This window comes from Camelina sativa, chromosome 15 (genome assembly GCF_030686135.1).
Source record: "Camelina sativa cultivar CO46 ecotype springtype chromosome 15, ASM3068613v1".
NCBI classification, from domain to species: domain Eukaryota; kingdom Viridiplantae; phylum Streptophyta; class Magnoliopsida; order Brassicales; family Brassicaceae; genus Camelina; species Camelina sativa.
Genome location: NC_141894.1, coordinates 24,579,606 through 24,603,602, shown reverse-complemented (window position 1 = coordinate 24,603,602; position 23,997 = coordinate 24,579,606). Strand labels below are relative to the sequence as shown.

At 36.9% G+C, this 23,997-nt stretch overlaps 4 protein-coding genes and 2 pseudogenes across 6 annotated transcripts; 2 read left to right on the top strand and 4 right to left on the bottom strand.

Moving 5' to 3' along the window:
• Positions 1-478: 478 nt before the first annotated feature.
• LOC104748659 (cation/H(+) antiporter 15-like) lies at positions 479-3,432 on the bottom strand. Its single transcript, XM_010470266.2, has 2 exons — positions 3,153-3,432; positions 479-2,988 (listed from the first exon to the last, which is right to left on the bottom strand). Exons 1-2 carry the CDS (start codon positions 3,363-3,365, stop codon positions 730-732), a joined length of 2,472 nt encoding a protein of 823 aa, XP_010468568.2. The 5' UTR covers positions 3,366-3,432; the 3' UTR covers positions 479-729.
• Positions 3,433-3,857: 425 nt separating this feature from the next.
• Positions 3,858-4,214, top strand: LOC147927048 (uncharacterized). The gene has a single exon (XM_087487277.1). It carries the CDS (start codon positions 3,858-3,860, stop codon positions 4,212-4,214), a length of 357 nt encoding a protein of 118 aa, XP_087343403.1.
• A 4,427-nt stretch (positions 4,215-8,641) lies between these two features.
• Positions 8,642-10,971, top strand: LOC104747274 (ABC transporter G family member 5 pseudogene; annotated as a pseudogene). The gene has a single exon (XR_015582459.1). The product of XR_015582459.1 is annotated as an ABC transporter G family member 5 pseudogene (transcript).
• LOC104747275 (pentatricopeptide repeat-containing protein At2g13600) lies at positions 10,946-13,153 on the bottom strand. The gene has a single exon (XM_010468886.3). The coding sequence runs from the start codon at positions 13,151-13,153 to the stop codon at positions 11,075-11,077; it is 2,079 nt and encodes a 692-aa protein (XP_010467188.1). The 3' UTR covers positions 10,946-11,074.
• A 171-nt stretch (positions 13,154-13,324) lies between these two features.
• LOC104747276 (non-specific lipid transfer protein GPI-anchored 5-like) lies at positions 13,325-14,197 on the bottom strand (annotated as a pseudogene). Its single transcript, XR_015582460.1, has 2 exons — positions 13,683-14,197; positions 13,325-13,589 (listed from the first exon to the last, which is right to left on the bottom strand). The product of XR_015582460.1 is annotated as a non-specific lipid transfer protein GPI-anchored 5-like (transcript).
• A 65-nt stretch (positions 14,198-14,262) lies between these two features.
• Positions 14,263-17,241, bottom strand: LOC104748658 (protein DETOXIFICATION 17). Its single transcript, XM_087488898.1, has 8 exons — positions 16,779-17,241; positions 16,036-16,580; positions 15,857-15,943; positions 15,715-15,771; positions 15,392-15,630; positions 15,128-15,246; positions 14,890-14,976; positions 14,263-14,518 (listed from the first exon to the last, which is right to left on the bottom strand). Exons 1-8 carry the CDS (start codon positions 16,995-16,997, stop codon positions 14,459-14,461), a joined length of 1,413 nt encoding a protein of 470 aa, XP_087345024.1. The 5' UTR covers positions 16,998-17,241; the 3' UTR covers positions 14,263-14,458.
• Positions 17,242-23,997: the final 6,756 nt, after the last annotated feature.

Genomic DNA, 23,997 nt, shown 5'->3' with positions numbered 1-23,997 from the left:
TATTGTTAGAGTGTATTGATTTCCCTATTAATTTGTTTGTGTTTAGTGTTTATAATTATTTTTTTAATTTAAAATACTATTATTTTTTCTACGAGACCACCTGTGAAGGACACCAATGCTCATACCAAACTTAAGAAACTCTGAAAATAAGATTAATATATTTGAAGAACCAAAATTTGTCCCACACCGCTGCACATACCCTAAGAAACCATATTACTTCTATCACCAAAAACGAATTTTGTAACACTAACGTCCTTATATTATTTATGAAGATGGTCACAACAGATAATATATTCTCATATAAGAAATCAAATCTCGAGTTCATCTGGTTGTTGTTATATGAAAATAGTTTAAGAATGCATGGGTAATTAACTCACACCCTTGACTTGTTAGAAGTTTAGATGAGTTTCTTGTGTTTTTCAATAAAATACGTACTTTACAAAATATTCCACTCATGACACAATTCAAGTCAAGGGTGTGAGTTAATTACCCATGCATTCTTAAACTATTTTCATATAACAATGTGGTTTGAATGTCACTTGGACATACAATACATGGAAAGATCTAAAACAAAATTAATGTGAAAATTAATCACTTTTGGTAAACACCCAAATTTGGGGGTGTCAACCAAACCAACTTATAGTTTTCTAAAATACATTTTGTAAGAAACGACATAAAAAAAGAAAATGAAGGGTGTTTGTATAGATACACAAAATCTGAATATTTTGGCTAACGTGGGTTCTCTAAAACATATGTGGACTTTGTTTCATGTGAAATTACTGGACTCTCAGGCAAATCCATATCATCTTCTTGTGTCCATGATCCACAGTACTGTTGAACCACAAGAACCGACACAGTAGCTGCAAAGTCTGATGAGGCAAGCAAATCTCCGATGGCACCCAGCTCAGGACACTCGCTCCAATCCGTTAAACCTGCGGTGAGAGGAGACAACATTCCTTCTCCTCTTCCAACAATAAACAGATCATGAGAACTGTCCATTGATCTCACTGCTGCAACCGTATCTTCCCCATTGCTCACTAGTTTTTCTATATACACAATTGACTCAAAATCTGCATTTGACGTCCTGAATGCATTGATGTACTCATCATCAAGCTGTCTTTGCTTTTTATGGTCCATGTTCATCTTGGGTGCCTTTAGGTCTGTCTCATTGGTCGCTCGTGTTGAAGCTGTGTCAATTTCATCTTCGTCATGAATGAACCGCAAAACGGTTAAAGAGATGCCAGGATGTTGAGCCATTCTCCAGGCATAGGCCAAGGCTTCTCTGTCGTCCGGACCACCGAAAAACAGAACAGCAACTTGGAGAGACACAGTGTTTGAGTTTAGTCTTGTGGCTCCATTGAGTCCTCTGTCTACGAGTATTCCAACTGAACAAGGCGAGTTTTCTAGTAGGTTTTGGTTGACCAAACGGTAGGCCGGGTTGGTTGCTTCCATTCCTCCATCAACTGTTTGTTGTTTGTGAAATGGTATGATTATGAAGGAGACACGTTTGTCCTCTGCTAAGCTACAAACATCTTCGTGCATTGTTGAGTAAGGGGAAATAGCTGTCAAGGGTTGAACAGCTACAAAGGCAGCATGTTGTTCATAGTTCTCAAAGGCGTTGATGATGTGATCTGATTGAGCTTGAGTTCTGTTAAGCGCTGGTCGTCCTGACTTACGAGTGTTGTGGACAATTAGCATTGCGGATGCTCGTCCCGTGAGCTCAACAAGGTGGAGAACGTAAATGCATATGGGAGATCTCTTTGTAGGATGTGAAGCTTCAAGAAGGTTGATAATAGTAGGAACATTACGCGGCGTGTGAACGCAAACCAAGACTCGAAGCTCGCTGTCTGGCTTCGTCTGTTGTATTGTTCGTCTCTTGTACGAAACAGATTTCTTCACTGGCCTATAAAGGACCGTAACAATAGGGGTGATGACTCCAGTCATAACCAAGGCCACAAGAACCATGGTAGCAAAGGTCTCATCATCTAAAACCTTTTGGTCTTTTCCAACATTGAGCACAATCATTTCGACAAGACCTTTGGTGTTCAAGAGCAGGCCAAGAGTGATTCCTTCACGAACTGGCATGCCATGGAAAAATGCGACAATAACGGTACCGATGACTTTTCCAGCACAAGCGAGGAATATAACAAAGAAAAGAGTGGCCCAAGTGGCAGGACCTTGGATGGCAGCTACGTTAGTCTTGAGACCACTTATAGCAAAGAAAAGAGGTAGAAGAAGGCCAGAGACAAAATCTTCAAGCTTCTCAATGAGTGTGAGACCAAGAGGCCCATTGGGAATAACAAGACCAAAGACAAAGGCCCCAAAGACTGAATGTGTTCCAATTGCATCGGTAATAAAGCCAGATATCATAACTCCTGTCAAGATGAGGCATATATAGAACTCACTGTAGTTCTCTCCTTCAGGGGTTTTACGTATGATCCAAGTGATGCCTGGCCTGACAATAAAGACACAAACGGCGATGAAAACTGCACTAGAGATCATGACCCAAAGGGAGGCAAATGAAGTTTTGTCACTCTCGGCCAGGGCGATGGCCAAGGCAAGAAGAATCCAAGCAAACATGTCATTAACCAAGGCTGCTGACATTGATATCCGTCCAATCTCGGTATTGATGAGCTTGAGCTCAGCAAGAATCCTCGCAAGTACCGGGAATGCAGTAACGGAGAGTGCAACACCGAGGAAGAGTATGTAGGTGCCTTGCCCCAAGTGATCTTCTGATCGGTGCATAGAGAAAGAGAAGGCGGCACCAATGAGGAATGGTAAGACCATACCACCAATAGCTATGGTTAGAGCTCGCTTCCCTGTCTTGCGAACCACCATGATGTCCATCTCTACACCCACCAGGAAAAGGAAGTAAAGTAAACCCACATTAGCCATTGTTTCAAGTACCATCACACTTCTTTGAGGGAAGATGGTGTGTGCGAATTTTTCGGAGCGCCCAAGCACTGATGGCCCTAGCACGATTCCACCCTGAAGATTAAGATCAAACAATATGTTTTAAAATGTTAAAAACTTAGAGAAATAAATCAAGAATGTGTCAGTTCACTTAATCTTCATGAGTTGGAAACTTCTTAACCACGGGTCAAAAAAAAAAAAAAAAGTCAGAAGAAGAGAATTTGTGGTTGGTTACTCACAAGGATCTCAGAGATAACACGAGGTTGGCGAAAGGGTTTGAGGATAAAGACGAAGAAACGAGTGACGACAACAACCAAGGTTAGCTGAAGAACAAAGAGAGGTAGCGAGAAATCAAGAGGGTTATCGCCTTGCCAAACTCCATTGGTGGTGATCATGCTTGGTGCGTAACATATTATGGAAGCCTCCGTACTATTTTCTTCACTTGTCGCCATTTTGATCCTAAGAAAAAACTAATTTGATTGAAAAGATTTGTTGTGTGTTAATTTTGCAGGACACGTTAAGCCATATGAGGGAAAGGGAATGGATTCAAAGTTGGTGGTGTTCCGTATCGTCCTCTCTACTCAACGAGTCAAGCATCATCATTGATAATCTCTATTTTTGGTCTTCTTTTCTTTTATTAGAACTTTAAAAAAAAAAATTTCAGGTGTTTTGCTAACCGATTTTTTAAAAAAATTCCCCATAATAAAGTAAATATTACATGAATGATTAATTATGATATCTTTAAAGAAAATGTGTTTTGCAGTTTTTTTTCTTTCACAAAACACATTTATAGCCATTAATAAAACATATAAGGTCTTGATTAATGGTCAACCATATGGTTCCATTATCCTTTGTCGGAGTTGTGTCAGGGAGATCCTTTGTCGTCTTATCTCTTTATCCTTTGTACGGAGGTGCTTATTGCACATTTTTGGAAAGCAGAATGGATGAAACTTCTTACTGGTATCAAAGTTTCGACTGCCATTCCTGCCATCTCTCATCTCTTATTTGCGGATGACAGTCTTTTTTTCTGTCGGGCCACAAAGGAGCAATGCGAGGTGGTATTAAGGATCCTTAGGAAGTATGAACAAGTTTCTGGCCAACAAATCAATTTTCAAAAATCTTCGGTCCAGTTTGGACATACGGTGGATAATGATTTCAGGGAAGAGTTAAAAGAGGTTCTAGGGATCACAAATTTGGGTGGTATGGGATCTTACTTAGGTATTCCGGAAAGCCTGGGTGGGGCTAAGACGAAAATCTTTTCGTTCGTTCAGGACAGGTTGCAATCATGGGCAAGTGGGTGACCGGCCAGATAATGATCAAGTCCGTTGCTACGACTGTTCCTACTTTTGTGATGTCATGTTTTTGAATACTTAAGACGGTTACGAGGAAGTTGACTAGTGCAATTTCTAATTTTTGGTGGAGCTCGTCTGGATAATCACAAGGGTTACACTGGGTAGCGTGGGATAAACTGTGTAGTAGTAAAGATGCAGGGGGTTTGGGATTCTAGTGCTTGAATGATTATAATACCGCTCTGCTAGCGAAGCAGCTCTTGCGTTTGATCACTGTACCGGATTCACTTTTTGCACGGGTTTTTAAAGACCGATACTATCGACATTCTGATCCTTTGGATCCAATTAAATCTTACTCGCCGTCTTATGGGTGGCGGAGTATAGTTTCTGCTCGCTCTCTGGTTAACAAAGGACTTATTAAACGGGTAGGATCTGGTGATTCCATTTCTGTATGGACTGACCCATGGATCCCTGCTCAACCCCGAGACCAGCACTGAGCACAGGGTCGCCTTCTGACTCTCTGCTCCGAGTTACAAATCTTATTGACAGGAGTTCTAACTCCTGGGATATGGCTCAGCGTACAGCAACGTTTGTACCGGAAGATGTTGCTTTAATTTCTGCCTTGCCTTTGCGACAACCGGATAAACCGGATTTGCTGGGATGGCATTTTACTAAGTTTGGTAAATATTCGGTAAAATCAGGGTAACATATTATTCGTTCAAATATGACGGCTCCCGCTGAGCCAAAAGTATTTGGACCGGACATTGTACCTCTTCAGGCCTTTGTGTGGAAAATTAGGTGTCCACTGAAACTTTGTCATTTCATGTGGCAAGTGCTTTCTGGTTGTGTGGCAGTTACATCTAATCTACAGAAACGTGGTATGAGTTGTGATGCCACATGTGGCCTTTGTGGTTTTTGGGAGGAGACGATTAATCATCCCCTCTTCGAATGTCCGCCAGCTAGACAGGTTTGGGCTTTGTTGCAGTTCCCGACGGCCCTAGGTGTTTTCCCTTCGGAGTCTGTTTTCACGAACATGGATTTTCTCTTTTGGCGGTTTACGAATGTTCCAACACATGAATTATTTTTCTGGAATCTGTGGTATATCTGGAAAGCGCGCAATGATAAACTTTTCAGTAATCTGATTCAAACCCCCTTGCAATTTTGCGGTTAGCGGAAGATGAGGCAAAAGCATGGGCTCTGGCTGAGACAGAGGATATGGTATTACCATCAGATATTAACATTGCGGTTGTTCCTGGTGGAAGTGGGGGATTAGGGGTTCCTAGGTCTTTGTCGAGTTATACTTGTTTTGTAGATGGTTCTTGGAAAGCAGCAGATCGCTATGCGGGTAAAGGATGGTTTTGCACGTCGCCCTAGGGTGACGCCCCTACTATGGGAGCTGCCAACCTTTGTCGTAGTCTCTCCTCTCTTCATGCCGAGATTGAAGCCCTTGTCTGGACTATGCGCTGTATGATTGGAGCGGATAACCAATCTGTTGTCTTCCTAACCGACTGCTCCGACTTAGTGAAAATGGTGTCTTCGCCTTCCGAGTGGCCAGCTTTTACGCCTTATTTGGAGAACATTCAGGCGGATAAAGAGGAGTTTGCTTCTTTTTCCTTAGTCTACGTTCCTCGCTCTCAGAATGGTAAAGCGGATAATTTAGCGCGATGAGTTCGCACAGTTCCGCACTTAGTTACCTATATAAACGATGTTCTTTCGTATTGACTTGTTTGAGCCAATCTTATACTATGTTGTAAAAAAAAGAATTTTATAGCTATTAATAGAGAGAAAAAAACAAATTCTCGCCACCCTATTGTCTAAAAGTGAATGAAAAGGTGATTCTCAGAATACTTAAGTCACCAATCATATACCAAATAAAATTAGAAACTTATAAAAAGAAATCAAGTATGACCTTCTAATTTATTTACTTATGTTAAAATAAAATTAAAAATTAGTAATAACTGAAAATGTAAATTTATAAATAAGAGGAAGGATAACAATATTTATGTGGCCAATTATAGCCACATAAACACTCTGGCTAAATGAGCTAGTGCAAAAGTAATCATAGGTTCGGCATCGACATATAGTAGTATAGCCATGAATACTTGGTGGCAAAAATATTGGATATGGAATAGTCATAGCTCTAGTGTTTTCCAATTTAGCCAAAAATATTTCTAACGTGGCTCCGTCTTTGGCGTTTAATAATTCGTGGCTATACCAAGTAGTTTTCTTTTGATATTTGTCGTAATTTTTTTTTTTTATAAATGAATGTAAAATTTTATTCATCAAAAAAACCGTTTTTTTACAACAAGTGCAACAATGCCAAGTCTTTTAGTTTAATGCATAAAGAGTAAACTTAATTTCTGGTAGAAAACCAGCTTACAAGGATATCTATGTAGTCTTTGTGGCCTGAGTTCAGAAGGTGGAGAAGCTTGTTGCGAATGGTTCCGTTTGCCAAGATGCTGGGCAGAAAGGGGATTTTCGTCGTGTCTGCAGTTGTTACGCTCCTGCCAGATGGAGTGAACCATTACCTGGAAGGAGTAACGCAGAAACAGCAGAGAAGTCTTATCGAGAGTTGTGTCAGAGATGAGTGTCTTGAGAGTGTCCCAGTCTGCGGTCGAGTGGGTGCCAAGGAACCAATAGGTTAGCTGACTCTAAATCTGAAATGAATATGAACACTGGAAGAAGATGTGATTTTTTGTTTCTATTGCAGAAGGAGTAGGAGGAGTCAACATTTCCATTCCACCGCAGCATATGATCCTCGGTAGAGAGGCGATTAAGCATACCCAGCCATGTTATGAAAGCAAACGTTGGTGTGGCCTGTGAAAACCATACACCCTTTCTCCATGGACACACTGGTTTCGCTATACGCAGCTGAGTCCACGTATCACGAGTCTAGAACTTCGGTTTTTGCTTTGCTTTGCTTTGACCGTTTCAATAACTACTTCCACCTGATTTAGGACATCCACGCGACGCCTTCGAGCTCTATGAGTAAGCATTACTGATTCGACTGTCGCATGCTTAAGAATACCAAGATCAATACAACCTCTGCTGCCTAACAAATCGTAGAGTGATCCATGGGAGACCAGCGATCATACCAAAAAGAAGTGGATTGACCGTTGTTTATTTCTTTGCGGTGAAAGTCTTTTGTTAGGTCTCTGAGCTTAAGTAGTTTTCTCCACATCCAAGAACCTTGCGAAGACGAGTTCACCACTTCCTAAAAAGAACTTTTGCGGATGAGGTAGGTGTGAACCCACTGTCCCCATAGTGAATTTGCTGAAAATAAATGCTAGATGAGTTTGAGACTACAAACATTGTTTATCTCTTTCAATGGCCTTAATCCTAATCCCCCTTCACAGTGAGGTAAGCAAATATCCACCCAAGCTACCTTTGTAGAATGAGTCTTTAGCTCAGGTCCACTCCATAAGAAAGCGGAGCATAGTTTCTCGATCTCCTTCATGCATTTACCTGGTAGATTGAAAACAGAGGACCAAAAATGTGTGATACTCATGAGAACCGACTTGATAAGTTGTAACCGTCCCCCATAGGAAAAAACCGACCTGTCCATGTATTTATTCGGTGTCGAATCTTTGCCAACAAAGAAGCATAGTCTTGACTTGTCATTGTCTTAGTGAGGAGTGGCAAGCCAAGATAACTGACCGGAGGCGTACCAACCTCAAAAGGAAATTTTGTTTGAAGTGCCTCTTGAACTGCATGGGAAATTCCTGCCATGTAGAGGGTTGACTTCTCAAGACTAATCCTTAATACTGAGTATTTAGAAAACTCGTCAAAAACTTGGATTACACCCTCAATGGATGGTTGAGTACTGTCAGCAAATACCATAAGATCATCAGCAAAACATAAGTGGGTAAGGAGGAGATTATGACAGCGGGGGTGACAGCCATATCCATTCTCAACAGCTGCTTGATTGATTAAATGGGAGAAAACATTCATACAAATGACGAATAAGTATGGAGAGAGGGAGCATCCCTGTCTCAGTCCTCGTGCACTGACAAAAAACCCTGCCAGCTCGCCATTAACTTGAACCGAGAAACTTGCAGTAAAGACGTAACGCCTCATTTGTAGTTACAGAAACATTTCTTAGGGGAAAGTTAGATTAGTGTCAAATGTCAATACATGTAATCATGGAAGAAAGTAATAATTCCATTAACAAAACAAATTTCTGAAAATCACTTTTCTTGAAGACGTCGGCAACTTTTTAACAATGTTATTTTTTTTATTTTTTAATTGAAATTTGGTGAAGACATGACAAATTGACAAGTAGTATATAGATTACAGATATGGAAGTAAATAATGGGCACAAAGGAACACGTGACTCTTCATTTCTTGGAAAAGTTACAGAGAAGAACAATGGCATGTGAACCACTCTCTCTATTTATATGGTATAAGAAAACAATGGCCCGTGACCAGACTTAAAATTTTCAACTCTCTTCACTTAAATCCAATACTACAAGTTACAGGAGTCTAGCTGTCTTTTGAACCATTATGACCAATCCAATACTAATCAAAGTTTATTATAATCATGATACACATCAGTAGAAAAAACCACAAAAGAGATCATATATAATTGGTATTGTTCTATTACTTGTCCTTTTCCTTAAGCTACTATAGCATTGAAGAAAGAGAGAAAGAGAGAAAGAGAGAGAGAGCAAAGCTTCTTCATCAATGGAGAAGGAAGGATGTGAGATCGAAGCTTTAGATATTGATTATAACATCTTTGAACGGAAGATTAATGTTAATCCTTTCGGTTTCTTTACTCAAAAACCGCGGCCGGAAGCTGACCAGACTGTTAAGACAGAGGAAGAGTCGTGGAAGCTAGAGCATAAATCCGGCAACAAAGTCAAGCATGTACTAAAAGGAGTGACCTGCAGAGCCAAACCATGGGAGATTCTTGCCATTGTTGGCCCAAGTGGTGCAGGGAAGTCTTCTTTGCTTGAAATTCTAGCTGCTAGACTCATCCCTCAAACCGGGTCGGTTTTGGTCAACAAGAGACCGGTGGATAGAGCCAACTTCAAGAAAATTTCTGGTTATGTCACCCAAAAGGACACTCTGTTTCCTTTGCTTACGGTTGAGGAAACCCTTCTGTTCAGTGCTAAGCTGCGTTTAAAGCTCCCTGCTGACGAGCTGAGATCACGGGTTAAGTTGTTGGTCCATGAGCTTGGGCTTGAAGCTGTTGCAACAGCTCGTGTTGGCGATGATACCGTCAGAGGGATATCGGGTGGAGAGAGACGCCGTGTCTCCATAGGAGTTGAAGTTATTCACGACCCCAAAGTTTTGATCCTTGATGAGCCGACCTCTGGTCTTGATAGTACTTCGGCTCTACAGATCATAGACATGCTCAAGCACATGGCTGAAACACGAGGCCGGACCATTATTTTGAGTATCCACCAACCAGGGTTTCGGATAGTCAAACAGTTCAATTCTGTTCTTTTGTTGGCCAATGGCTCGACCTTAAAGCAGGGCTCGGTGGATCAGCTTGGAGTGTATTTAAGGTCAAACGGTTTGCACCCTCCTATCCATGAAAACATCGTCGAATTTGCCATTGAATCAATCGAACCCATCACAAAACAGCAACGGCTACAGGAAAGCAGAAGAGAAGCTCATATCCTAACATCACAAAAAACATTACAAGAGAAGAGATCAGAAGATAATCAAGGGGAGAGCAGAAGTGGAAAATTCACACTACAACAGCTGTTTCAACAAACAAGGGTTGCTGATGTAGGAACGATGAACATAGCAACGGAGTTCACCAGAGATTTTGCAAATTCAAGACTTGAAGAAACTATGATACTCACTCATAGGTTCTCCAAGAACATTCTCAGAACCAAGGAGCTTTTCGCGTGCAGGACAGTTCAGATGTTAGGTTCAGGGATTGTCCTCGGTCTAATTTTTCATAATCTCAAAGAAGATTTAAAAGGTGCACGAGAAAGAGTTGGGCTCTTTGCATTCATACTGACCTTCCTGCTAACTTCAACAATAGAGGCACTCCCTATATTTCTGCAAGAAAGAGAGATTCTGATGAAGGAAACATCTAGTGGAAGCTACAGAGTGTCCTCATATGCCGTCGCCAATGGACTTGTTTACTTGCCATTTCTGCTCATCCTAGCTATTCTATTCTCAGTCCCAGTGTACTGGCTGGTGGGACTGAACCCAAATTTCATGGCATTTCTGCACTTTTTGCTCCTAATTTGGTTGATCCTCTACACAGCAAACTCAGTGGTTGTGTGCTTTAGTGCACTGGTTCCTAATTTCATTGTTGGAAACTCAGTGATTTCTGGTGTGATGGGTTCCTTCTTTCTGTTTTCTGGCTACTTTATATCAAACCATGAGATCCCTAATTACTGGATTTTCATGCACTACATCTCCTTGTTCAAGTACCCGTTTGAAGGATTTCTGATTAATGAGTTCTCCAAATCAAGCAAGTGTTTAGAGTATGGATTTGGAAAATGCTTGATGACAGAGGAGGATCTACTAAAAGAAGAAAGGTATGGAGAGGAAAATAGATGGAAAAACGTTGTGATCATGCTATGTTTTGTCTTGTTCTACAGGTTCATTTCTTATGCGATTCTGAGGTGTAGATGTTCACAAAGAAGTTTCAAAACCACTCTTGTTTAATAAATGTGGTAACAATAATATATTCTCTGAAATACATTGGGTTACAGGTTTGTTTATGTGTTTAATTATTTACTTCGTACAGCAGCCAAAGATGTTAAAGAAAGGTGTTGTTTATGCAAAGTGAAATTTCCATTGATTCTATCGTCTCTCACTTACTACCTGTTTCTATTTCCTAAAGTTTTTTTCAAGTAAAGAGAATAGATTTACAACAAAAAGAAAACAAATCCAGCAAAAAGCACTTACATGGCATTGTCCCAAAGACAATCCATTTCCTCAGACGAAAGTGATTCTGTTTCGGCATGATCTGGTTCCTGTCTCATCTCTGCTATTAGAATATCAAGAAGTGAGTGTATCTGCCTTTTTCGAGGATGCCTTTTGTCTTTAACCATGAAAACATGAAGATGTCCTAGTATCTTTATCCAACTACAGCCTGGCTGCTTCGTGACTCCCTCTTTCCTCATCAACTTCCGTACACTTATCACATCCTCCCATTTTCCAACCTCAGCGTACATGTTAGACAGAAGAACATATGGTCCTGAATTTGACGCTTCTACTTCTAGAAGCTTCTCTGCAACGTATTTACCTATCATGATGTTCCTATGTACTTTACAAGCAGCAAGCAGTGAACCCCATATAACAGAATCTGGTTGCATGGGCATCTCCTCGACCATGCTCTTTGCTTCTTCGAGAAATCCAGCTCGACCAAGCAAATCAACCATGCACGTATAGTGATCCCTAAGCGGAGCCACACCAAAATCTCTGGTCATGGAAGAGAAGTAATGTCGTCCTTCTTCAACAAATCCAGCATGTCCGCATGCAGAGAGGACACCAATCATGGTAATGTGATCTGGTTTTTCTCCAGAATCAAGCATTTCTCTGAACAACTCAAGAGCCTCATTTCCATAACCATTTTGTGCAAACCCAATAATCATCGCATTCCAGGAAACACGATCTCTTTCCATCATCTTCCTAAATACAAGATAACCATCTTCTACACAACCACATTTTACATACATATCTATCAAGGAATTGCCAACAAATATATCAGCTTCTTCACCAGATTGAAACTTAAACCCATGCTTCAAGACATGGACATGAGCCTGCATGCCGACATGTAACTCTGCAAGATCTGCACATGCCTTGAGGATATTTGCAAAAGTATAGTGGGTCGGGGATACTGATTCCCTCTTTAAGAGACAAAAGAGACTCAGTGCTTCTTCGTTTTCCCCATTTTGAGTATAGCCAGCAATTAGCGCATTCCATGAAACAATATTCCTCTCCGCCATTTTGGTGAACATGAGTCTAGCTGCCTTAGTGCTTGCAGCCATTGCGTACCCACTGATCATGGAAGTTTCTGCAATTACATTCCTGATAGGCATGCTATCAAATATGAACCTAGCTTCACTTAATTTGCTGCACTTTGCATACATATCCACAAAAGCATTGGTTAGAATGATGTCATTCCTTAACTTATCGTTTTTAACAACACGGCCATGAATTTCCTGACCAACCTTAATCGCCGACAAGCTTGCACAGGCACTAATCACACTTGCTAATGTAACCTCATCTGGCTCAACCCTAGACTCCAACATCACTTGGAAAACCTTGAGAGCTTCCAGGGCAGGACCATTTTGTTCGTAGCATGTAATCAAACTATTCCAAGAGACAACGTTTCTATCACCCATCTCATCAAAAACCCGCTGAGCATCATTGACGTTACCACATTTGGAATACATATCAACAAGAGCAGAACCTATATACACATCTGACAAACAAGGCGACTTTGCAATCAAAGAATGTATTTGTACACCCTTATTCATATCATTCAGACCTGAACAAGCGCTAAGACCACTAGCAAAAGTATATTCATTTAGCACAAACCCTTCCTTATGCATCATACCGAAATAAAACAAAGCACCTTCACACCTATCATGCTGAGCAAAACCCGAAACCATGGAATTCCAAGTACACTGGTCGCGTTCAGGCATTGACCGGAACAAAGAATCAGCTTCATCTAAAAAACCTAACTTGGTCAAACCCGTCACAACAGAGTTCCAAGTGTAAACATTTCGTTCAGGCATTTCGTCGAACAGTTGGCGACTATTGTTAAGTGACCCACATTTCGCATACGCGTCAATGAGACGGTTCTGTATAAAGACCTCGTTTGAGAAACCGGATTTGAAGATAGAAGCATGGACACAACGGACATCAGTTGCTGATAACTTGGCTCGGATGCATGAATCAAGAAGCTTTGCGAATGGTGAAGAATCCGTGAGAGAAGAGAGATCACCAGCGAGCTTGAGAAATGATTGTCTCATTCCATTATCGTCGTTTGAACATGAATCTTGGTTTCTCTCTAGCAATCAAAAGTGTGTCTGTGGGATTTGAGTAGAAGACGTAAGTAAAGGCCGGTTTTTTTCTTATGAATCTGGAAATGATCAACTGTACCAAACCGGAATAACTCGGTCCAAAAATATAAAGGTTAATAATTTCTCACAAGCACAAAAATAAGTTTTATTTTTAGAAACTAGGGAAAAATAAAGAAAACAATCTGAGTAGCTTCATCGGTTTGAGTAGAAACCATGGATGGGAAAAATGAAAAATCAGTTACTCAAAATATTGCGATGTAGCCATGTAGGAAGCTGCGGAAAAAAAAGAAGGTAAGAAGAGGAAATGAGAACATGATAAAGCTCCCATCAGACGATGGTCCGCCTCCTTCCCCTGTTGGCACAGTTTTCTATCCATTTCCTGGTCCTAACATAAATTTGCCATATGGATGCATTAGATAACATAAAGACCATTTTCGAGACTGGTGTTTCTTCCTTACATCTGTTTTAATTCGGTTACCTGAAGAATTTGGTGATTCTGCAGGAGAGTTGAACCACCTCCACCACCACCTGGAATAAAACATAATACATATCGTTAGATTTGGGACATTACAAAAGCCTTTGGCGGACCAAGAGCTTGTGTTTGGTTAACACTGATACCTAGCTGAGAGCCACCACCGTTAAGGACTTCACACAAACAGTCAGGAGACGATTGGACTACGCTACCAAACAGTCAAACTGACGACATCATTGCTGCGGAGGAGAGGTAGAGTTTCCTGTTTCCGGCTAAAGGTAGTTGAGACATGGCGACAAGCTAATCAACACGTTTGTGCTACCTGACTAAGCAGGGACCCTTGTCGAAGACATCACAGCCATAAAAACTATAAGAGAAACTAAACCAATTCCCATTTTCATGTTTTCGTGAGTGTATGGGGAGGAATCCTTTGAATTTGTTTCGTTTTGGGTTTTGTTGTGTTTGTTTGTTTGATTGGATATTGTGAAGCCTTTGGGTATAATAAATAAATAATAACACATGTAATTAATAAAGAGGGATATTTGAGCTTGGTGGGGAAATTTTAGTTGGGCTAGGCTTGAGCATATTTGCTTACTGGATCAATTTGATCCGATCAAATAAATATTATATAATTTTAGAGAAAAAACAGGTTTCGTTCTCAAAAGACACTTGGGAGTCTCAATTTTGAATCTCTTGTTTATACTAGGGCTTGCTAATAAAACTATAAAAGCACAGGTTAAGTCTACCAACGGGAACTAGTGTAATGGAAGAAACACGCACGATCACTCTGCTTCTCCATCTGCCTGATCTGAAGACCTAACCCTGGCTAATGCTTTCTTGGCCTACCAAGTTAAAAACAAATAATAATAATTAGTAAGAAAATACTCCATCTGTTTCATAAAGAGTGTCATTCTGACACATTTCACACAATTAAGAAAAGTTAGAATTATACATATTTACCGCTATTTAATAAGTAGTTAATGATTTAAATTCAATGAAAATAGCTTTGGGTTTAGGGGTAAAAAAAAAATTAGCATTAAAACACTCCTTAGAATGTAAAATGACACTCTTTGTGAAACAAAAAAAATTCTCTCAAATGACACTCTTTGTGAAACGGAGGGAGTATTAGTATGGGGGTAAACAATGAATATGCATGCATACAGGCACAGCAATTTGAAATCCAAAGTAAATCATAACAGGTTTTCTGTTTTACCTCTTTATCCCAATTTGTAAGTATGGTGATGAGGGAAAGAGAGATCACTTGAACAACAAGGGCAGTTACAATTCCCAGCCAAAGCCCCTGAAGAAACGATATAGCAGTACTCAATATTACTATGTTGAAGAACGTGTGTTGGTTATATCATACAGGTCTGTAATTGATAAACTATCTTGTTGCACTTGAACTCATACATAGACTAGAAGCAATAAGAGAATTCAAGCACTGTGTTTACCCGACCACCGAGATGTAAATGGAAACCAAGAAGCAAACCCAAGGGCACTCCAACAAGATAATATGAACCGAGATTCACGCATGCTCCAATCTTTTGCCATCCACATCCTCTAGCAACCCCTACAACCAAAATGAGACAACGTACCAAACCAAAGTGAACATTAACCAGAAATAATTTTTGCTTCACTTGCAAGGAAAGTAACTTAAGTTTTTTTTTTTTTTTTTTTTTTTTTTTTTTTTTTTTTGAAACAGATGTGTTAAGAACCTGATAGAACGCATTGAAAGCCATCGAGGAAGTTGCCTGCAACAACAATTGGTATCATTGATGCTACATATTTGATGACTTTTGGGTCGCTGCTGAAAGCATATCCCAATTTATGCCGCACAAGCAACAAAACAGATCCGATAAGCAGACCCTCAACGATGACAATGGTTACAACCACGCGTACAGCCAGCTTTGCCACCTCCGGATTCCCTGCTCCGAGCTCATTTGAGACCCTTGTGCTGCAAGGTAGATAACAGAGGTAAATTACTTTGTGCAGTTATAAACATATAACATTAGCTCGTTTATGTTTGTGTGCTTACTACCTTGCAGTACCACCGAGGCCAACCGGGATCATCCAGACAGTTAATGAAGTATTTAGGCTGGAAATAGACAGAGATTGGATGACCTTTATACTAAGTAAAACAAGGTAAAAATGACAAATGGTTAAGACGTAATCCATCTTACCAAATTGAAAGGACTGAAGTCTCCAAAACTGGATTAGGGAGCAGGCCTGACAGTAGAACCAATAGCTCGAAAGACCACATCTCAAAACTGTCATATGCATATATGAATTAATAATCATGATACTATGTGAAGTAAATTTTATGAAACTGAAGCAAATGTACATTAGAAAAGCCACTCACCAGACCATAACTGCAGAAGGAAAACCAAGCTTGACAAAAGTATAAATATCGGTCAGAGCTTCCTTAGAGAAGCCAGTCCAGGTGTGAGAGCAAGAAGGTGAGAACTTGACATAACAGGAGAGGAGAACAACATTAGTCCAATAGGAGATGGAAATCGCTAGAGCAGCTCCCTTGTATCCTAGACCAGACTTCAATACCAAGACCCAACATAGAAGCACGTGAAGTGCAGTTGTAATTCCAGAGCTCACAAACACAGGGAACACATTGTTTTGTGCTTGCAAAAACCTGTTAAGACATTGAAGAAGTCCGTACGCAAAGATGCTCGGGATCATGTACTGTGCATACGTTCCTGCAAGCCTAGCGATGGACTTGTCTTGGTGGGCTATTACAAGAATGTGCTCTGTGTTAGCCCAGATTATTGACAGAGGAACAGAGAGCACCAATAGAACACACATGGCTCTCTGCATGAGGATGCCTAGATTCCCGAACCGCCTTGCCCCATATGACTGCCCACAAAGTGTTTCCAGCGCACCTGCCGTTCCCATCTGTAAAATATGCCAGAGAATGAGACTATTTTTAATATGATTTTGGTATAGCAAATATCAACCCTATGAGCCCCTCTGCTGTTTAGAGATTGAATTTAATATGAGTTTTGCCACTTATTCCTACCTAACAACAACACTAGTCCTTCATAATTTCTTCTCTCAGGATTTTTCTAATTAAAGAGAGATTAGGTTACTGACCAGAAACGTAAAACCAGTGACAGAAGCGAAGGAGGTAGCGATGGATGCCGCAGAGAGACGGAGTGAGCCAAGATGCCCGACAAACATGACTGAGATGACTTGGAGGGAATATTGCAGTATGCTCACGCCGATTAGTGGCGCAGAGAGCCGTAACTGCTTTTTCACCTCAACCTTTAAATTGTTGTTTTGAGGCAACGGCAATGCAGCATCAGCCTCCATTGTTTACAAGTTTTTTTTTTTTTTTTTTTTTTTTGGCAGCACAATGAGAGAAAAAGGAACGATTGATATGGGAATGGATACGGTCCTCACTTTAAATACAGGACAGGGCCTCCTTGTCTCTCTCTGTCTCTCAATAGGATTAGGTCAAAATTGAGTTGTCAAAGAAAAAAAAAATTATGTTTTTCGTGAACCAAAAAAAAATCACTTTCCTTACAGTATAGGGGCCGATGATATAATAAAACATAATATCATTCTTATTCACACTGGCATTTTTATGTTTTTATTAATTTTAATTTAACACGTCAATTTTGTTTTGATATCCTTACATTACTCCTTTTTTCGAAACTTATCATGTCGTTTTCATTAGTTTCAATTTGACACGTCAATTTTAATACTTGGTTCAATAAAAAAAAACAAATCTATATATATTTTTCAAGTACATTTAGCAAATAAATCCTCAAGTTGCCACCTATTTACAAGACTGCCATTAGTATTAATTATTAATTTAATTTTTATTTAATTAATTAATATTAAATTTCTATTTTTGAAAACAAGATTTCATATTCTAAATAAATTTCCAAAACAATTGGCTTTAACATTAAGTATTAAGTTTATAATTGATGTAATTAATATTAATTTTCCAATTTTACAAAACAATATTTTCTCCATACACAAATTTCTTAAACAATCGGTCTAACCAAAAAACGAATTGATTTTCGATTTTGGAGGAGGATTTGTGGCCGAGATTTTTGATCTCAACGTATTGATTTCCCCCTAAAATATATGTTCAAAATCAAATATAAAATATATAATTCAAAAAAATTAACGGTATGATTTTAAAAGGTAGCAAACATATTTACCATTCAATTTGATATCTTATTCAAAGAATAATAATAAAATATAAAAGATATTGCTTGCTCACAGATTTATTTTTATTTTGTATTACATATTTAAAAATAACTTTTACTTTCACGGATTTCATATGATGAGTTTTTGCGGATTAAAAATCTTTGAATATGTTGCCTGATCCGCCTAGCATAGCGGGTTTGGAATATAGAACCAACACTAAAACTATTAGTTTATCTCATATATACTATAGATTTGTAATCATATTTTTGAAAATTAACTTATAAATTATTTAGTAAAAGAACTACAAAATATTACACATACGATAACACATTCTTAATATTCCAAAAAAAATAAACATAAAAATATACACAAACATACTATATAGTCATATATCTCTGTTTAGTTCTAGAGAACAAAACAAATCTAGAATTTTATATTCTATCTAATAACAAATTTAATGTAATTAAGTTATAAATTTTATAAAACGTAAGAAGAAGAAGAAGAAAAAAATCTAAACAAAATTTTAAATTAATTAGACAAAAAGTTAATTAATTGAAAATTTGAAAACTAAATAAATTAAAAATATTATTTAAAATATAATAATTTATAATTTAGTCCCGCGGTGTACCGCGGGTGAAATCCTAGTTACATTCAAAAGATATGTATGTATGATTATATTTAAATAAATTATATATTTTGATATTGTATGATTTGAATAAATAAAAGTGTGAAGAAATGTTAATGACATTTAAATTAATTTGTTATATTTTTGTGATTATTAATTAAATTTAAATTAATTAATATGCCTTATTATATAACAACCCACACATTTACGTGGGATATTACCTAGTACCCATTTGAACTAAATTTATGTATATCATTATATTAAAATAAATAATAGATAATAATAATTAAAAAGAGAATTTGTTAAAAATGTCTTTTTGAGTTAATCCTTTTCAAAAATATCTTTTTTTTTTTTGAACATTTTCATTTTTATCCTCTTTTACACAATAGCAATATGTTAAATTACTTTTTAGAATTTTTTTTTAGGTTTGGGTTCTCTATTTTATATCTAGGGTATAATTTTTAGGAGGTAGGGTTTATTATTTGGGGTTTAGGATTTAGAATTTAGTCATTTTATATATTAAAAAGGGAGATTTGCACTGAGACACACTTTTACTAAAAGTATGTTCATTTGACACACTTTCTGACCAAGAGGCACTTTTTGGCCAACATTTATACTGTTCACGTGATTTTTAGACTATTTTAGCCCTGATCATGTAAACATATGTGTAACTAGATAATAAAAAAAGCAGTTGTATTAAGGTCCGTCCGATTCTAACTAAGAATTTGATCCGACGGCTAGAGATGAGTGTATAATTGGTGGCATCCTAGACTATTGGATTTCAATTACTAATTTGGATCTAATGGCTTAGAATGGTTGCAAAAAAAAAACAAAAAAAATTGCATCTCTCTCTTCTTCTTATTCTTCCTTCTTCCTTCTTCACTTTTTTTTCCTCTTTCTCTTTGTAATCATTTTATCTAATTGTTATGACATATATTTTTGATTTTGTTTTTATGATTCATTATAATTTTATTTTTTCTACATTTTAAGATCCATTTTACTATATTTAAAGTGAATAATTATAATACATATACTTTGTTTTTTCCCTTAATTATAATACATATACTACAATTATGTGGATGTAAAAACTGTCTTATTATGTGGATACTAATAGTTTCAATGGAATGGTTTTTATTATTTGTGACAAATCTATAAATTATATTATGTCCATAAAATAAATTTCACATGGAAGATGAGTTATACTTGTGTTTTGGTAAAATAATCATTGTTAACTATCAAACAATATATATTATCCAATTATAATGAAATATTTGTTGATTGGTATGTGGATGCTAAAAATATCTAATTATGTGGATACTTATTTGTGGATACTATACTTATTCTAAAATCAAATCTACATGGACAATGAGTTATACACGTCCACCAAAAACTATTTATGTAGATACTTATTTGTTATTTATGTGGATACTTATTTTATGTCCATAAACTAAAGTTATACACGTCCACTAATAATGTCTAATTATGTGGATACTATACTTATTCTAAAATCAAGTCCACATGGACGATGAGTTATACACGTCCCTAAACCCTAAACCCTAAACTCTAAACCCCTAAACTCTAAAACTTAAAGCCTAAATCCCAAACTATAATCCTTAACCTTAGATCATAATAATAATCATAAATTTAATTTCATAGCAATTTTAACCTATACTAAACCTCAAACCCTAAACCCTAAACCTCTAAACCCTAAACCCTAAACCCTAAGCCCTAAACCCTAAACTTTAAACCCTAAACCCTAAATCTTAAATCATAAACCCTAGAGTCTAAACCCTAAACTTTAGACCTCAACCTTAGATCATAAACCATGATCACAAATTTAATTTTATATCAATTTTAACAAATGTAACCAAATTTGAAGATCTTTTACTAGAAAACATGAAATTGACCTACCCCAACCAGTAAATCCTAAACCTTAAATTAGGCCAAATTTTTGAATTCTTGCCTTACATTCTTTATAAATTTCAAATTCATTGATGTTGTTCACTATTATGTGGATGGTTAACATGCATAGATGGATACTTATTTTTGGATGATCAGAGAAAAAAACATATGAATACCTAATTAATTAAAAAAATTATGGTTTGATAAAGTAGTCATGGTCAACTATCAAACAATTTTAATCTTTCATATCCATAAAATTAAGTCCACATGGACGATAAATTATACATGGATGATTATATTTGTTGTTTACTATATATCTTACATTTATTTTTCCTTTATTTTATGCCCTATTTTAAAAATCGGCTTATGCGGCCGTATAATCACCGGTTACATGCTCGGCGGCTCCTTACCGCCGCGATTTTACTATAGTCGGCCAATAAATCGGCAAAAAAAAAATTGAGAACTTTTTAATTTCTAACTATGATTTCCTTTCATAGAGCTGTCATATTAGGGTTGAAACTATAAGAATAACAAGGTATAACGACTAATAGTTGCAAAAGAAATAAATAGGCAGCTTCAAATTAGGGTTTAGGGTTTAGTTGTATAATCGTTCCCTCCTTCACTCTAACCAAGATCACGCGTGCATCAAATGTGAGGACAGATTGTCTTGCTCGTTGTTCGAGAACTTTAGTTTCTGAAATTTCTTTTATAAACTCTTACCCTCCTGTTTGGACAACTAATCTTGGAGTTATCTTTTAATTTAATGTTTAGTTGACAAAAAAAAAAAATTAGGGTTTATAGACCAACACCGAGGAAGAAGAACAAGAATATTTTGGTCATTTTGCATTTATTATTACACAAAAATTCATCATTTCATATAAATAGAGACTTAATTCATTTTATTTTGATAACCAAACAAAACCATATATTTACCATAGTTTTTCCACTATCCTCCGAAAACTTGTGCTTATATTTTTCTTCATTTTTCACTGAAATGGATTTCGACAATAACCCTTTTAACACCCAAAATTTTGACTAATTATCCATTTAACTACCCAAATCCCAACATCCAATTTTATTTAGCATTTTTAATTAAGAATAAAATAAGAAAGAAAACAAAATTTTATTTAAAATAATTAATAATATTTTTAACCTCAAATGCTCAATAATACTAATGAAAATTATTATCAAAGCTGAACAATAAAAAAACAAATAAATTCAAGAGGTATATATGTATAATTATATTTAAATTATACTATATATATATATTATATGATTTGAAGAAATAAAAGTGCAAACATATGTTAATGACGTTTAAATGAATTAATATACTCTATTATACAATAATTCGTGCATTTGTGCAGTAGTAATATATATAGTCTAGGCAAACTTTTGAACTTGCATTGAAAGACTTTTAAAAGACTTAAAAAAGACTTTTAAATATATATATTATTCTTCATTGTTACACAATTCTTGGCCTCACTCATTTCAAGCATCTCTTTCTTCAAGCATGGTTTCTTCTTTGGTTTGAGTTAAAGCTTGTGGTGAGATTTTTTTAAAGAATAATACTACACAACTCGTTAGTGCAAGATATCTTAATTCGTTTATTCTTCTCCATATTTAGATTTTTGTGCATATGTATTTTTTGTTTGGAATGCTTTATTAAACAACAAAATTAATTATAAAATACTAATATTATATTATAGATGTCGTAAAAACAATGAAAATTTCAAGAAAAGTATTTTGATAGAAATATTTAATATTTTAGTTATAGTGTTTCACATTGACCAAAATAATTATTTTACATATTATTTTTTTCTTGTTAAGACACTATCCTTGTGTGGAAAGGGAGATGGTGAGTAGCAATAATTGTATATTTGTATGTAACATAGCATATAGATAATGGACCCACGAATCGATACTGTGTCGTGGAATTATTAGAATTACTATTTGTATTTTACTAGAAAATAAGCAGTTCAGTTCCGACCCCACTATTTTGTTCCTTCACCAATATGGGCTAACTGCTAACTGACCTCGTACTAAAGTAATTTATTGATTGATTTATATAGTATGGAATATGGATTGTCCGAATAATGTTCACGTGAGTCTGACACAATCATTATTGAGTTTGGCAAATTGAATGCAAAAAGAATTCATAGCCGCCTAACCAACTTAGAAGTTATTACAAGTTTATATGACCAACAAGGATAGATGTGAGACCGTTTGAACAAGCTTCAGGCCATTAATTTTCAGAAATCAGCTATTACATTTAGCAAAGGGTTGGATTCGGATAAAAAAACATCATCTCTGCCAACTACTGAAGATTTATAAAACGCAAGGTTTTGGTAGATATCTTGTACTATCTGAGTTTATTGGAAGAAACAAAACAAACTTTTTCTTATTTAGCACAAAGAATATGTCAAAATGGATAACTGGTATACTAAGCTCCTGTCACCTGCAAGTAAGGAAGTGCTTCTCAAATCAATTGTTACAGCCATCCCTACCTCTAGCATGTCTTGCTTCCTTTTACCCTCAAGAATAATCATTTAGATTACAAAAGCTATGAGACAGTTTTGGTGGTCAAGCAGCCAGGAAAAGCATAAGATCCCATGGGTGGCATGGCAAAAAATTGTTGATTCAAAGAATGTTAGAGGTTGAATGATAAGAGATTTGAAAGAATTTAATATCGCTCTATTGGCTAAGCAAAGCTGGAGGATCCTACAGAAACTATCTTCACTTATGGCAAGAGTCTTTAAAGCAAAATATTTTCCAAAGACAAGCCTCTTCAAAGCACCAGTTAAATTAAATACAAACTATGCATGGAAAAGCATTATCCAAGGTACAAAGCTGATTTCTCATGGATTAAAATATATAGTTGGAAATGGAGAACATATTGAAGTATGGAATGACAATTGGCTCCAAGTATATCCACCTAGGCCATCGTCTGGTCCTGGAGTACGTATGTATCCTAACTTGAAAGTTAGCGACTTGCTGGAACAGGGTGGTTGGAATGAAGAGCTTCTTTATTGCATCAGGGATCAGGAAGATGTTCCTCACATAAATCATTTGTCCTTCTATTACAAGGTCAGCTGATGTAATAAATTGGATGCACACTAACGATGGTGTATACACAGTAAAATCTGGCTATCATCTTCAACGTAAGCTCTCCAATGAAGCTTCCCTCATGGTAAATTTTGTTTCAAATAATACATCTTCTAAGACTTTTTCAAATATATGGAGCCAAAATATTCCACAAAAAGTTAAGCATTTCTGGTGGTGGTGTCTTCATGATGCTTTACCAACTGCAGAAAATCTTAAGAAGAGAAAAATACTACAAGATGATAATTGTCACAGGTGTGGTGAAGCTATAGAGAGTATTAACCACCTTCTTTTTCATTGTAGAGTAAGTAAGGAGATCTGGAACCACATCAGGTACATCTCCTTTTTAAAATTCTGTTTATCAGAATGTGGACTTCTTGCTGAATTTAAATAACAACCAAAGGAATGATGTAAGCGTTTCCCCTTTCATTGGTTGGCATATCTGGAAAGCAAGAAATGATCTTCTATTCAAGAAATAAAACGCTGTCAATCCCACTCATTATCAATAGAGCGTTTATGGACTTA

Excerpts from the sequence above, each read along its gene's own strand:
- LOC104748658 (XM_087488898.1), bottom strand. The coding sequence starts at position 16,997 with ATGGAGGCTGATGCTGCATTGCCGTTGCCTCAAAACAACAATTTAAAG. Across the intron at positions 16,581-16,778 it reads TCACTGGTTTTACGTTTCTG|ATGGGAACGGCAGGTGCGCT; the intron begins GTCAGTAACCTA and ends CATATTTTACAG. Across the intron at positions 15,631-15,714 it reads GGCCTCGGTGGTACTGCAAG|CACAAGGGTCTCAAATGAGC; the intron begins GTAGTAAGCACA and ends TCTACCTTGCAG.
- LOC104748659 (XM_010470266.2), bottom strand. The coding sequence starts at position 3,365 with ATGGCGACAAGTGAAGAAAATAGTACGGAGGCTTCCATAATATGTTAC. Across the intron at positions 2,989-3,152 it reads GTGTTATCTCTGAGATCCTT|GGTGGAATCGTGCTAGGGCC; the intron begins GTGAGTAACCAA and ends CTTAATCTTCAG.
- LOC147927048 (XM_087487277.1), top strand. The coding sequence starts at position 3,858 with ATGAAACTTCTTACTGGTATCAAAGTTTCGACTGCCATTCCTGCCATC.
- LOC104747275 (XM_010468886.3), bottom strand. The coding sequence starts at position 13,153 with ATGAGACAATCATTTCTCAAGCTCGCTGGTGATCTCTCTTCTCTCACG.